The sequence below is a fragment of the Barbatula barbatula genome, assembly GCF_947034865.1.
Source record: "Barbatula barbatula genome assembly, chromosome: 19".
Classification (NCBI taxonomy): Eukaryota; Metazoa; Chordata; class Actinopteri; order Cypriniformes; family Nemacheilidae; genus Barbatula; species Barbatula barbatula.
The window spans coordinates 10975376-10988022 of record NC_136782.1 but is presented as its reverse complement, the minus strand read 5'-3'; the positions used below and the strand labels follow the sequence as shown (position 1 = coordinate 10988022).

The 12647-nt window shown below is 38.8% G+C and overlaps 1 protein-coding gene across 2 annotated transcripts; it reads right to left on the bottom strand.

Moving 5' to 3' along the window:
• On the bottom strand, nucleotides 1–12216 carry LOC306908699 (alpha-2-macroglobulin-like protein 1). Of its 2 annotated transcripts, none has more exons than XM_079481824.1 (36): nucleotides 11930–12216; nucleotides 10829–11012; nucleotides 10447–10603; nucleotides 10254–10306; nucleotides 10021–10041; nucleotides 8949–9117; nucleotides 8784–8868; nucleotides 8590–8707; nucleotides 8310–8415; nucleotides 8118–8227; nucleotides 7793–7960; nucleotides 7465–7695; nucleotides 7291–7354; nucleotides 7059–7204; nucleotides 6832–6981; nucleotides 6552–6734; nucleotides 6387–6471; nucleotides 6193–6316; nucleotides 5867–6092; nucleotides 5469–5595; nucleotides 5025–5146; nucleotides 4738–4789; nucleotides 4312–4395; nucleotides 4010–4186; nucleotides 3667–3748; nucleotides 3402–3558; nucleotides 3098–3172; nucleotides 2493–2655; nucleotides 2187–2380; nucleotides 1815–2030; nucleotides 1505–1623; nucleotides 1087–1177; nucleotides 926–994; nucleotides 740–845; nucleotides 363–413; nucleotides 1–244 (listed from the first exon to the last, which is right to left on the bottom strand). In XM_079481824.1, the coding sequence occupies exons 1-35, from the start codon at nucleotides 11998–12000 to the stop codon at nucleotides 370–372; spliced, it is 4329 nt and encodes a 1442-aa protein (XP_079337950.1). In that variant the 5' UTR covers nucleotides 12001–12216; the 3' UTR covers nucleotides 1–244; nucleotides 363–369. The 2 variants fall into 2 exon arrangements, with proteins under 2 accessions (XP_079337950.1, XP_079337951.1); XM_079481825.1 differs by having other exon boundaries at nucleotides 10845–11012; nucleotides 11930–12203.
• Between the last annotated feature and the right edge of the window lie 431 nt (nucleotides 12217–12647).

Sequence of the window (12647 nt, the reverse complement as noted above, 5' to 3'; positions counted from 1 at the left end):
ACAGGTTTTAGAAGTGGAAACTCTTTATTCAATAGCATCATATGAATCATTGGAGGTCATAAATCTGGCGTTTGATTATCATGGAGTTTATATACACAGTAGCTTGCCATCAGTAAGCCGATGTCCATCAGGAGGAATATTTCAACAAATCAAGCGTCAGAATTAATTCCATCTCTTGCATGTGATGAAATGAATGGTTTAGGAGTGAACACCTCGATAATCCAGACTGTGACAGCACTTTCATCTAAAAGTGAAAAAGTATTGTGATTGCTACACATTTTTAGTAAAAGCCTCAAGTACACATTTGTCTACAGCATTTAAATTTAAGAGCACATCTCAAAATGACAAATGGAATAACTTACGGATACATTACTTGACACATGGGGAGGTGTACTGCTTCACAGCGCCTTCACCTAAAACAGACGTGCATTAAAACCCAACAGCATATTCCATCTTTGTGCAATTTTGATTTTGCAGCAAAAATCATATTTTTGTAAACGCTGTCACAATCAACTTTGCATCAAAGTATGGCCACGTCTTGAGGCACAAAACCCATTTAAAACATGCGTAAAGCGTTTAACATTGTTTTTGCAGATTAAATTCAATGCATTTATTGTCCTGCTCCAAATATTTTCTAGGCTAAATTTATACTCCTTTAAGCATTGTTTTCCGTTTAGTATTTCCATTTTAAATGTGGATTAAACAAATATTTAACACTTGTGATGTAATAAACACATACTAGTCTTGTAGTAATCGTAGACCGTCACCACAGCTGGTTTCAGGTTCTTCACTACTACGTTCTGTAACAGCATTAAGGTAAAGGAATTCTCCCCCTCCCTTTTCATCTTAGAAAAAAAAACAGATGTCATTCATGTACACATGCCAAAAATCCATCTAAAATGCCAAAATTTACACTTAGACCTACCCCATCTAAATACAAGATGACATGTCCTTCATTCTGCTCCAGAAGTTTGATTCTGGAATCCTGCTGAAGCTATGGACACAGAGACACCAATGAGAACACTTCAAATGCTGCTGCGTTTGAGATTGACACTTTCAGGCCTTCAGTCTTGTTTTTTTACTCACAGTTTGTAGAGACAAGGAATCCAGCACAAATCCAGACAGCAGCTTCACATTAATGATGACCATGTTTGTCTCTTCTCGTGGACCATTATACCTGCAACAATAACAAATATGGTTCAGTGTTTGCTGTTTATCAAGCCACATACACAAGTCTTGGCACGTGAAAGGTTAAATGCTTTGAAGGAACTGTTGTTTGGCTTCAAATGTTCTTTATGGTCTAATATATTTTCCAGGTTATATAAATATAAGGCATGGCCATATCCTTGTAGAGATTAACTGAATGTTTTTAAAGACTTGTGTATAAAATGTTTAGTGCAGTAACAAAGACATAGTATACGCGGCAACTGTAATTGTTTAAGAAATTATGAAACCAAAGATAGTCTAAACTCACGAGGGCTACTACATGAAGAAAGCTGCTCACCTGACAGTGAAAGCTAATGTGACAGTATAGTACTGTATCCTTTTACACGTTGATGTTGCATTTGTAGTAATACTGAAGGCCAAGGAGTTAGAGGGCAGGACATTGTAGTGCAAGGCAAACTGAGGAAAAAACAGAAGACGTAAAGGCCAAATGGATGTTTGAGAGAGTTTTGAATTGTCATGTCAATAAAATTATGTTTTAATGGCAAATGTGAATTCAGCTGAAAACATATGGCATGATGGAAAGTCCATATTTTGGGTAAACACTTTATGTGAAGCTCAAGAGCAACACGTGAAGGCATCTTACTAACCTGAACAAACACACAGCCCTGGCCTTGTGCAGCGAGTGTGAAGTTTCCTGCAGCTGGCTGCAGCTGTCTCTCTTGGTAAAGCAGTCGGTTTCTCTGGTCGACAGTGAAGTTGTATTTCAGGTTTGAGGGAGAGGTCACATTGACAAGAACGGTTCCTGTTGGACTGTAGGTGGCAGCACTGTATTTAGCGAGTGCCTGGAGGGCCACAACAGTGTCCTGTTCACAGAGAGGGAGGAAGCCAATTACAGGCTGTCAAAACAGCCTCCGTATATTGAAACTACACTAGGTTTTAAAGTGGTCACTAGTTTACACTCTTGGATGGAGAACCACTGTAGGTAAATCATGAATGGCCTTGAAATAACATTACTGTACCTGAGAAGAAGAGAAACCTCCAAAGGCATTTTGCCTCTTGGCCAGCCAGCGTACAATGGTAGCAGAATATTCCAGCTTAAATGATGGCAGTGTTGGTCCAGAAAGAAGCGCCAACAACACGTATGAACTCATCTCTACCTCTAAAGAGCCTGTCATTTGCCCAGTCTTTGCCTGGGTCCAATATCGCCCAACCCCTGAAGACAGCAATAAATCAAGTCCTCAGTCTCATGGGGTCTTGGTAAATATTCTGATTAGGAAAACAATTTTATCCTATTTAAAAATGTTTTATTCAGAGCTGAATGGCACCTTCTCTCTTGACTCGACTGTCCAAGTTGGAGATGAGTTTCTGTCTCATGTCTTGGTTTCCAGCAAGAGTGAATGTGTAGGCGGCCAGGGCAGTGAAGTATGTGTTGTCAAGGTTGCTGGAAGCTTCCTTGAGACAAACAAGGCCTTGCTTCACCATGGGATCCTTAAAGAGCACGCAAAAGTCAAATCTCTGTTAGTTGCAATAACTTTATAAAATCAGGCTTCTGTCACACCACACACAATGTGTATAGCCAAGCACAATGTTGAAACCTGTCAACATGTACATATTCAAAAGCCATTTTCATATCAAACAAAAAAGTTAGTTTTCTGAAGTGTACGTTACGCAGAACCCAAACCCTAAAGTAGGCTATAGCTAAACTTCACAGTATTGTAAATTCGACAATCCAGATGATTTATAGACTGTGGTGTTGTGTAAAAACATTTACAGATATTAGACAGTACGGTTGAATCTATACTTGCAGCTGCCCCGCTGCAATCAATGCTAGCAATATGAATAGAGAAGCTGTCCAATAACGCAAATGTTTGGTGTCCAAAGGCCTTCTACTTGGGATTTATAGAGACTGTTATGGAGTCTTAACACTCACAGTGGTATTCACACCCAGTTCCAGCAGAGCTGCTACGATGTATGCGGTGAGGGTGACATCGTCACTGACACCACCCTTTGAAAGAAACAAGGCAGAGAGACTTTATAACAGCAACATTGATACAAATTTACAATTATAAGTAGATTATGTAAAGAATAGATAGCTATAGTACATAGTGTCTGTTTTTATGCTCAATAATGTGATTGTCTGTTTGCTGTAGGGCCTATTGTGGGATAAACAACCCTGCAGATGTGAAAGTTTAGTTCAGCCGAGCTGTCAACACCAATCCTGTTTCTAGTCTTACCTTCATATCATTGTGGTAGAGGACACCCACTGTTTTATAGCAGCCATTCCCCTGCTGTTGCTGACCCAACCAAATCTTAGCCTGATCGATGTTAGTGTCATCTACAAACACATACTTCTTTGCCCCTCCGAAAATCTTCATCACATATGCAGTTAACCTGAGAAGCGTAATGCGTTTTCAAAAACTAGAATATTTATACTTTGCAACCCAGTCACACAGAAAATATTATAGAACCAAATGCTTCATTGTCCATTTTTAAACTGACCAGGTGTGCCCAGAAGGATCACTGTTTCCAAAAGCGCTGTAAGACCCATCATAATGTTTGTATGTCAGCTGTGTTTGGTAGCCTGTGAAAAGAAAATGAACATGAATATCTGAAGCTTCAGTATAAGGCTCTTCATTTAAATCACGTTTTTGCCTTATTTTGAATATTACTATGACTACTGCACTGTGTAACTTTATAATTTCTAAAACGTTTCATATTGCTTATTTTACATTATATTGTATATAAATTTGTCTGAGGAAACAAAACAAACTTGTCAGTTTTGCAAAATTGGAAGTGTGAATATACTGTAATAATTTTATATTCATTATAATATAATTCTCACCAGTCTGCAGATAGGTTTTAGCTCGTGCCAAAATCTCAGGAGTGAGCTGTCCACTGCTCTCCAAGTACTGAAGGATGTAAATGTTGGGGGCAAAGTTCACCATGTTCTGCTCTCCACAGCCGTAAGGCATCCGTAACAGATCAGCGATGTTTCTTAACGCATGACTGATCAGATCACCTGTGGAGCAAACAGGAGCAGATCATTTCAGCTAAAAAGCACACAGTTAATAGCACGAGTAGCAATAAGTTTAGTGTTTTTTTATGAATACATTATGCATGTTTAGACACTTAAATTGAATTTACCCAGAACAGTGACAAAGCTTTTTTCAGAATCCTTCACAACAACTTCAGGGAGTTTAAGAGAGACCGTTGTGTTCACAGTGTTGCCTAATAGAAATATAATTAAGTCAATGATACGTCTCCCTTGCTTTGAAATAAAACCAATTATTATCACAGCATTGCATTCAGACGTAACTTCATATTTTTATGTTATTTAGTTTAAGTAGACAACTTAAGTATCACGGTCACAATATAACTGAACTAAAAAACAAGCTACATAGTCTAAACTGTCGGTTATCATGCTGCATTTTATTACATAAGTGCAAATATTAATCAAAGTATCCATCTGGAGGCGAGTTAGAATTGGTGTTAACTGTTGGTTAAAACCGAGCCTAAATTGTATTGAAGCCAGAACATTATTAATTTAAAGTGACAGAACAAATTACTGACCTGTTAAACAGAGGAGTTCATTCTGAGTGATAATCTGTTTAACTCCCTCTGCCTGACAAACACAACTTTACATTAGTTATTGTAACAAACTTGAAACTCTGTTATAATTTTAGTAATCGATAAAATAGACTTCTTATGGTCTCAGCAAGATTTCCTTTTCAGTGTACGACACAGATTTAAAGGCTTTGCAAGAAGTTTCTCATTTAAAAAACAAAAAAATTCAGCATTATTGAACCAGGATGGCGATGTCTAAAGGTTATAATTTCTATGGTTTTAGAAAGGCTCACCTCGACTAGAAACGACTGCACCACAGTATCAATACGCCTTCCTTCTGGCACGGTCACAATCTCATTCCCACAACGTTCCAGCGTCTTCACAGTCTCAGCTCTCACCGTAACCGTTACCTCTCCTGTAATATACAGTAAAAATAAAATGTAAGGACAGTGTACTTGTGATTGAATGTGATTTTATTAACTGTAAATGTTAATCACATCAATTTGCCCCCAGTTACTTACCATTTTATTCAATAGGAATAAATTACCATTGAAAATAATTGTTGATATGGGGGCGAAGTGAAGTATTTTAAAATAATGTGATTCAATCATATGTATACATTTAAAATATTACATAGAATTACCAGTGTAGCCATGATAAGTGGGGCATAGCTGCATTTATAGAAAGTGTACTTGCAATCTTGAGCACAACAAACCATATGAATGTATTGGATTTACCCAGAACAGATGCTGTAACCGTCCACTCAAAGGTTTTGCTCTCTTCTGCACAAAGACATTGAGTGTAATTGCAGCCATTACAAGGCAGAGCTGAGAACTGATCTGACTTTTCCAGTGTGACCTTCACCTGTACATTATAACACACAGATGTTATTTACAGATTATCCACGTGAAATGTGGAGATTTTAAAATTTTTCACAGATTATGCATTTTTGAAAGGTAGTCAACTTGGCTACAGAAGAGACTAGAAATAAACTGCAAATTTAGAAAAATGGGGAAACAATTTTAGTTTTTTTGTCGCTTAAGCAGACTAAAATATTCTATAAAAAATGCTTTGTGTATAAAACAGATACAATGTTAGTCATGTGCATATTTTCAGAATTATCAGGGTGACGCACCATAATACATTTGGAGAGGTAGTTAAATACAGTAGCTTTGAGTGCGAGCTCTTCTCCACGGATTACAGAGTAGGGGAGCGTGAGGCTGACGAAGAACGGCTGGAAGGCAGTGAGAGCGGTGCTGGGTGCAACTCCAAAACCAACAGAAGATGTACAGAAAGCATCTGTGGCCCATTTAGTGATGGTGTCAGGAACAGTCTTTGTAAGAGTCACGGATCCAGAGCTCCTAATGAATAATCAATCCAAGTACAATTGCATAAGGATTAATTATTTGTATGCTAGAAAGGGAATGGAGGTATAGTAACATAAGCGGGAGCTATACACACCCCACAGGCACAAGATCCCATATCCAAGTTTCCGGAAAGAACTTGCGAATTGTGTTTTGAACAGTGTCTTCCCCAGGTGGACCAAAAGCCAAATTTTCTCTTGCATTCGGTTGAAATGCACCTCCTGCAACGGTTTGAGCAGACAGTATGTACAGAAAGTATAGAATATCAGAAAGAAAGATTATGTCACTTACCCATGGCTGTCATCATAACCTTATAGTCATAACAGTAAACCGGTTCTCTCACATCAGAGTTGGTAGCCATTTTGACTCCAATTGCCTAGAAAGCAAGCATCATGTCTCATTAAATGGATAATGAATAACTAACAACCACTGAAACAGGACAACATGAGATCTTACTTTAAAGGCACCGTATGCATCGTTGCTACTGTAATAAGGATAACCAAATCGTGAACGTCTTTCCCTCGCCAGCATTGGGGGGTCAATTGGATCCATGTCTACAGGTATGCAGGGATCTTCATTATATTCCCAGACTTGATATGGGTAATCCACCAACATTTGGACTGGCAACATTCCAAAAACCTACAGATCAAGTTCATTTACAGGATGAATTTACGCCACTTAATCAAACAGATCAATAAAAACATTTTTAAAGATTCTTCTGTTAAACAGTTCGTACAAAGGCAGCGTTGAGTTGAGCTTCTGGTCTAAAAAGCAGTACGCTCTGATCAATGGACCTGACAGAGCAAAGGGAACCAGGCTGGGCATTCAGGTTTAGAGACGATGTGTCTTTAGGCAGAGCCACGGAAGATGAGAAACTTAAGGACACCTGGAGCACAGATACAGGGATTATTTAATCAAAATAAAAGATGTGCATTATACATGTTTCATGTGATATTTGTTGACCTTGTTTGGCAAGCATTGCTCAATCGGGAAGTTCCAACTGTCCGCAACGGTTTCTCCGTTGGGAAGAACTGTGTACACCACCACCTGGGCGAATGGAGAGAGGGCTGTGGTCTTTTTTAAGGTGAACGACAATTTGCCTTTGTTTTCTGTAACAAAGGGAAAACCGGTCAAAGTAAATGAGGCTCTTAGAACATACAGAAAACAATAATTATTCGTAATATCCATTTCCTACCCGTTCCAAACTGCACGTTGACAGACACAAGGCCATTTTGAGCCATACTGCCTTTGGAAAAGACCTGGATCCCACAAAGTGGAAAAACAATGTGAGCGTTTATGAAAAGCAAACAAACATGGATTTATGGTTGCAAGCAATGTACAGTATGACTAAATCTATAGTTAAACATACCATGTAGAAGACATCCAGTGTTTTCTGTCCCTTGAGCAGTGCACTGCCCTGAATGATGTAACTGGCCTCTACATTTGCACCAATCGCACAGCTCAATGGGTTTGAAGTAGAAATGAACATTAGAAAACTTTTGCTTTTGGAGTAGAACGGCCTTAAGGAGAGACTGCCTCCATTATAATCTCTTTCTGCAGGCCAGAAACCATTCTGGCATTTATCCTCAATATGTCGAGCCTAATGTAAAAGGAGGATGTCATTCATTTGTGTATATGTATTCATTCAATTGCTCAGCAAAGTTATAAAAGTATATAATGGTTGAAAACATTCAAACCTGTAAATAAGCAGGTTGACTTGACCAAACTGTCGTGTCTAAAGAGAAGCGAGCTGTGCCGTTGTTGTCAGTCGTAAGTGTCATAGTAACACTTTTGAAATTGTAGTTTACAATGAGATACACGGTTTGACCTTTCAGTGGTTTGTTGTATACATCAGTGACTAGAACCTGTTAAAAACATGAAACAAGAATTTGTGACAGTTTTGTTACCAATTAAGAGTATTGATGTTGTAATTTTGGTATGTCTCATAAATGTCTTGGTCTTTAGAGAAAGATCTTGACTAAATCTTTATTATATACACTGGGAAAAAAAACATCATCCAACCTTTCCCTCATAGGCAATCCCAGGCTTGTATATATCTGCGGAGTCCACAAAGGAAACTGTGATAACATCACTGCTATAAGAAACTCCAGCTGAACCCTCCACAGTAATCCCTGAAAAACACGAATAAAAATGTTAATCGGTACTTCTAGGACAATTAACTGGGAGAAGAGCAATTTTACTTGACAAGCTTACCGGTTCCATCCTCTTCTACCTTGTAGTTGATTTGAAATTGTCCTCCTGGACGCATGCCATATTCAGATACATTTATAACTTGAGAGGCACAGCCAGTCTTGTCAGTCTACATGAAAAATTTACATGAATTTAAATTCGAAATGTCACATGGTGTAAGAAGCTTTCCTATGCGGTTTATTGAACTATTATATCTATTGCATCTTCGAACTGTGACATCAAATATCATTTTCCTGACACAGTAGTCAGTTTCAAACAAAGTATTTAATAGGCTGTAGCAAACCTTTATGATGTAAGTTCTGCATGTTTTAGGTGCACTTTGGCGATACTGGTAAAAAATATAGTTTGATCCACACACTTCAGCGGTAACAGACCCCTGCACACCCTTCCCATAGGTGTATCTACAAAAATGAAAAAAGTATGAGACATATAACATTTACGTTGCTTTTATCTGCTAAATTTAACAAAAGTGTTTACCGAGCACAAATGTTTAGTATGAACTCTTTATTCGTGGGCGTTATAACGGGTGGAAGATTCACGTTGACTTCAAATTTAGGCAGAACTACAACAAACAAGATGAGACGTTTTAAAAAACAGGACAAATTATGCAAGAAACTGTCAGAGCTGATTTCTAGTTCCAACCATATCCTTCAATTTCGAAATTGTGTGTCGTTTGTTGGTTCTTCTCATCCCAAGCAGTGATGACGTAGTTGCCCTCAGCAGCCTGTGGTGTAATGCGATGGAAGAGATCTAAAATGCCATTACTGGTGGTCTGATTCAACCATTGACCAATGCGATTCGAGTTAGGATCCTACAAGTGGCACAAAGAAAGCCAGTGTGATGAAACTGAAAACCGCTAGCTAGAAAAAAATAACCTAATAATTCATGAATTTCTTTTACAACTGTTACCACAGTTCCCCGGATGGAGGGAATGAGACGTTATGTTGAGATGACAGTATGGGGCTTTGAACTAGAGAACCGATCTCAGTTTCAAAAAAAAAAAAAAAAAATTACTTTTGAAAAGAATCCATGCCAGTCTCTACCCTGTACATACAGGTATAAAAGACGGCCAGCCCATTCATTCGGTCTCTGTGCTGAGGAACCTGGCTGGTGCCGCCCGGTCACTGCAGAGGATGGCCAAATCTCCACAATGACCTAATGAAGGCAGAAAGCAGGTGTGTGCAGAACCGGCCATCAATCTTAGCTGTTGCTACCATGCAAGATAAAGGTGTACAGCAGCACCATAGCGAAGACTGTAGAACCTTGCTATAGTGTTGGGCATAGCCCAACCCGCAGCTCTGCGATGTCTGCCATTGAGACGCCCTGTGCTAGTGCCCTAGGGGCGGCTATACCCCAGGTGGAGTGAGCTCTCACTGCAAGAGGGCATGGGAGATCTTGGGACCAGTATGCTGTAGTGATGGCATCCACAATCCAGTGCACCAGTCTAGGTTTGGAGGCAGGGGTCTCGGGACAAGTTGGACAGTGCATGAAGACTGAGAGGTTCCACAGGTCTGTCCTGTGGTGCCATGCCATGCCCTTCCCTTTAGAAAGGTCCTTAATCAGGGCAACTGGCCAGAACAGTTCATTGGCCTTTTGAAATTACGATCAGGGAACACTGGTTCTCAAGTTCTAAACCCATATGGTGGTCTCGACATAACATCGAGAGACTGACAGAAAGGTAACAAACATATGCTTAAAGGATTTTATACTGTACCTGGAGTTCTATGGTTTGAAACTGAAAAGAAAACAGAAAAAGATTGAGTTTGATCATTGGTATTAAAGTGACAATGCTTGAAGAGCTGGCATAATAGCTATTCAAACCCTGACTGCACTTTGATAAATGAAGCAAGGATTATGTCATGTTAAAGCCATTTCTTACTGATGGCCATTACCGAAAATTACTGACTATGCCATAGACAAAAAATGTAAACAAATGGATAGTATTACCTTCTGATTAAGAGTCAAGAAATTGGAATCCAAAGAGACGATGCGAAATTTTACTAGGGAAGAGAATTGTAAACAGCACAGTAGCACATAAGAAATAAAGCGAGTAAACTTGGCTGTATGAACAAAAAATATGCCGTTAAATCACATTCATTGATATGTAGAAGCACAGGCAATTTAACGAATACAAAAATACCGGTTTCTCCTGGCTTGTAGATTGGCTTGTCTGTTTGGATGAAAATGAGCTTCATTGGAGGCTTTATGAGAATCTGAGTAGTTTTGTTTAGTGATGTCTTGTCTCCTTCAATTTTAACATAGACGGTTGCCACAGTGTCTATAAGCACTACAGGGACCTACAGGATCCAAAGCAAGGAACAAGAGCTTTAAAGCAAAGTGTTACTAACTCTTGCTAGAAAACCACTTCGCTAAACGATCCAACCAGTCGATCAAAGACGCAAATATAATCAATGGATTTGTTGGTCAAAGACAAATAAATGATTAATAAAGAATATTCAAAAAAATAAATGACATACAAAAGGGAATGACCACAATATACTGTAATTGTTAAGTATACTGACCTGGAAAGGCACGCACTTGTAGAAATTCCTTCCGATTGAGTTCTCTTTAAGAATTGTCCTATTTCCATTATCCGAGCTTAAGGTTACCACTAAAGAAAGGGTTGTATTGGGCTCATGAATATGGGCACACAGAGTCTCACTTGTGCCGCTCACCACCTGAGAAGTGACTGCAACCAGGTATGTGCTAGAAGACAAAACGGAAACACTGCTTTTATTCACAGTAACGGTTTTGAGTGCTTTGAGGAACTGCATTATTATCGATTACAATGCTTATAGTTGTGCTTGTAGCAGAATGAAGCAGCGATCTCTAACTCACTGGGTAATGTTGAAGACTTCAGGAAAATGTTGCATATGTTAACTTGTTGGTGCATTTCAAGTAAATGAATAAGTGAATTAAAAGGCTAAACAAGACAAGAGATGTTTTTAAAGGCTTGTGAAATCCATACAAGTTTATAATATGAAGTGGCTATAATTGTATTTCATCAATAACAGTCTCTAGACCATTTCAAAAGATGTTTAGGTACATGTGTTAACGGACTGCTGTTATACGTTCATAACTTTTCCACAGCAACGGATGAAAGCTAACAGATAATCCTGGACCTTTACAGGGTCCAGAAAAGGTAGAAAACCTGTACCGGTCACTGGGATGGTGCCCTTTGCACCATTTAGAAACAAATATTTATACATTATGTATAGGGATGCACAGATATGAACATTTTGGCAGATAACGGATGATTCTTTAACATTGGAAGCAGATAACCAATATACATGTCCTGATATACAGTATCTAGATATGAAGATAACATTCCCAAAGACTGAAATAAAAGATAAAAAGTGGACAACTGCATTTATATAAAAACATTTACTGCCGACAAGTTAGCTATTAGTTCCTTCAAATTTTTATCTTTAGTAGGCTTGGTACGTGATTGTGAGGTGAAGTAAACTTTACTGCTATAATTTGTTGTTGGAATAAAAACCCTTAAGGTGCGAAGTAGTACTTTTTCAAAAAGGGTACCACCCCAGTGATGCTTTTGTGACTTCTCTCGACAGCGTAGTATTCTGCATGTCTGCTAAAATGAAAAGAATGATAAATGTACTTACGGGTCAGTCGCTCCACATGTTGAATCATATTGTAGCAGCAGAACTGCCAGAAGCGTTACCAGCGCCCGCATCTTGAGCTGTTGGTTTTGGAGTCGCACACAGATTTGGTGCACAGTTTATACACCTCTGCCTACTCTCTGTCCTACCTCAACAAAGCAAAGAAAGTTGAGCAACTGGGTGGATGAGTTGGCTGAAACCGATTCAACCTGCAGTATTGCTCCAAGGTTTCCCAAATGAGTGACTCAGGAGTAAACCTGAACCGTTACCCAAGATCAACTACAACAGTCTTGACTCTTGTTTTATCTAGATTTTCACGGTCTGTTGATTAGTCATTAGGTTCACCTGTGTCCATTAGGTGACTCGTTAGTCTTGTTAATGGGTTTGTAGATTACAGTTCAGTTATATTCTATTCCTGTCACCCCACGAGACTTTGCCATAGTGATGGATGCCATCCCCAGTGGAGCTATTGCACTTTTAAGAAACTCAGCTGATTCTTAACTATCTTCTACCTCTTGGATACATCCATGCGAAACTGCAATAGGGAGGATCTGCTTTTTATCCTGTCCCTCTTCTAGGATTAGAAAGATTAGACAACTTTTTCAGAGTGATATTATAACTGTCCCTTCTATAATTTCATAATGGAGTAATAGTTTTAATGATATTCCTTGGAAGAAAGTGTGGTCTCTATCCAATAAAGACTTAATCACTAAAAAGGTTA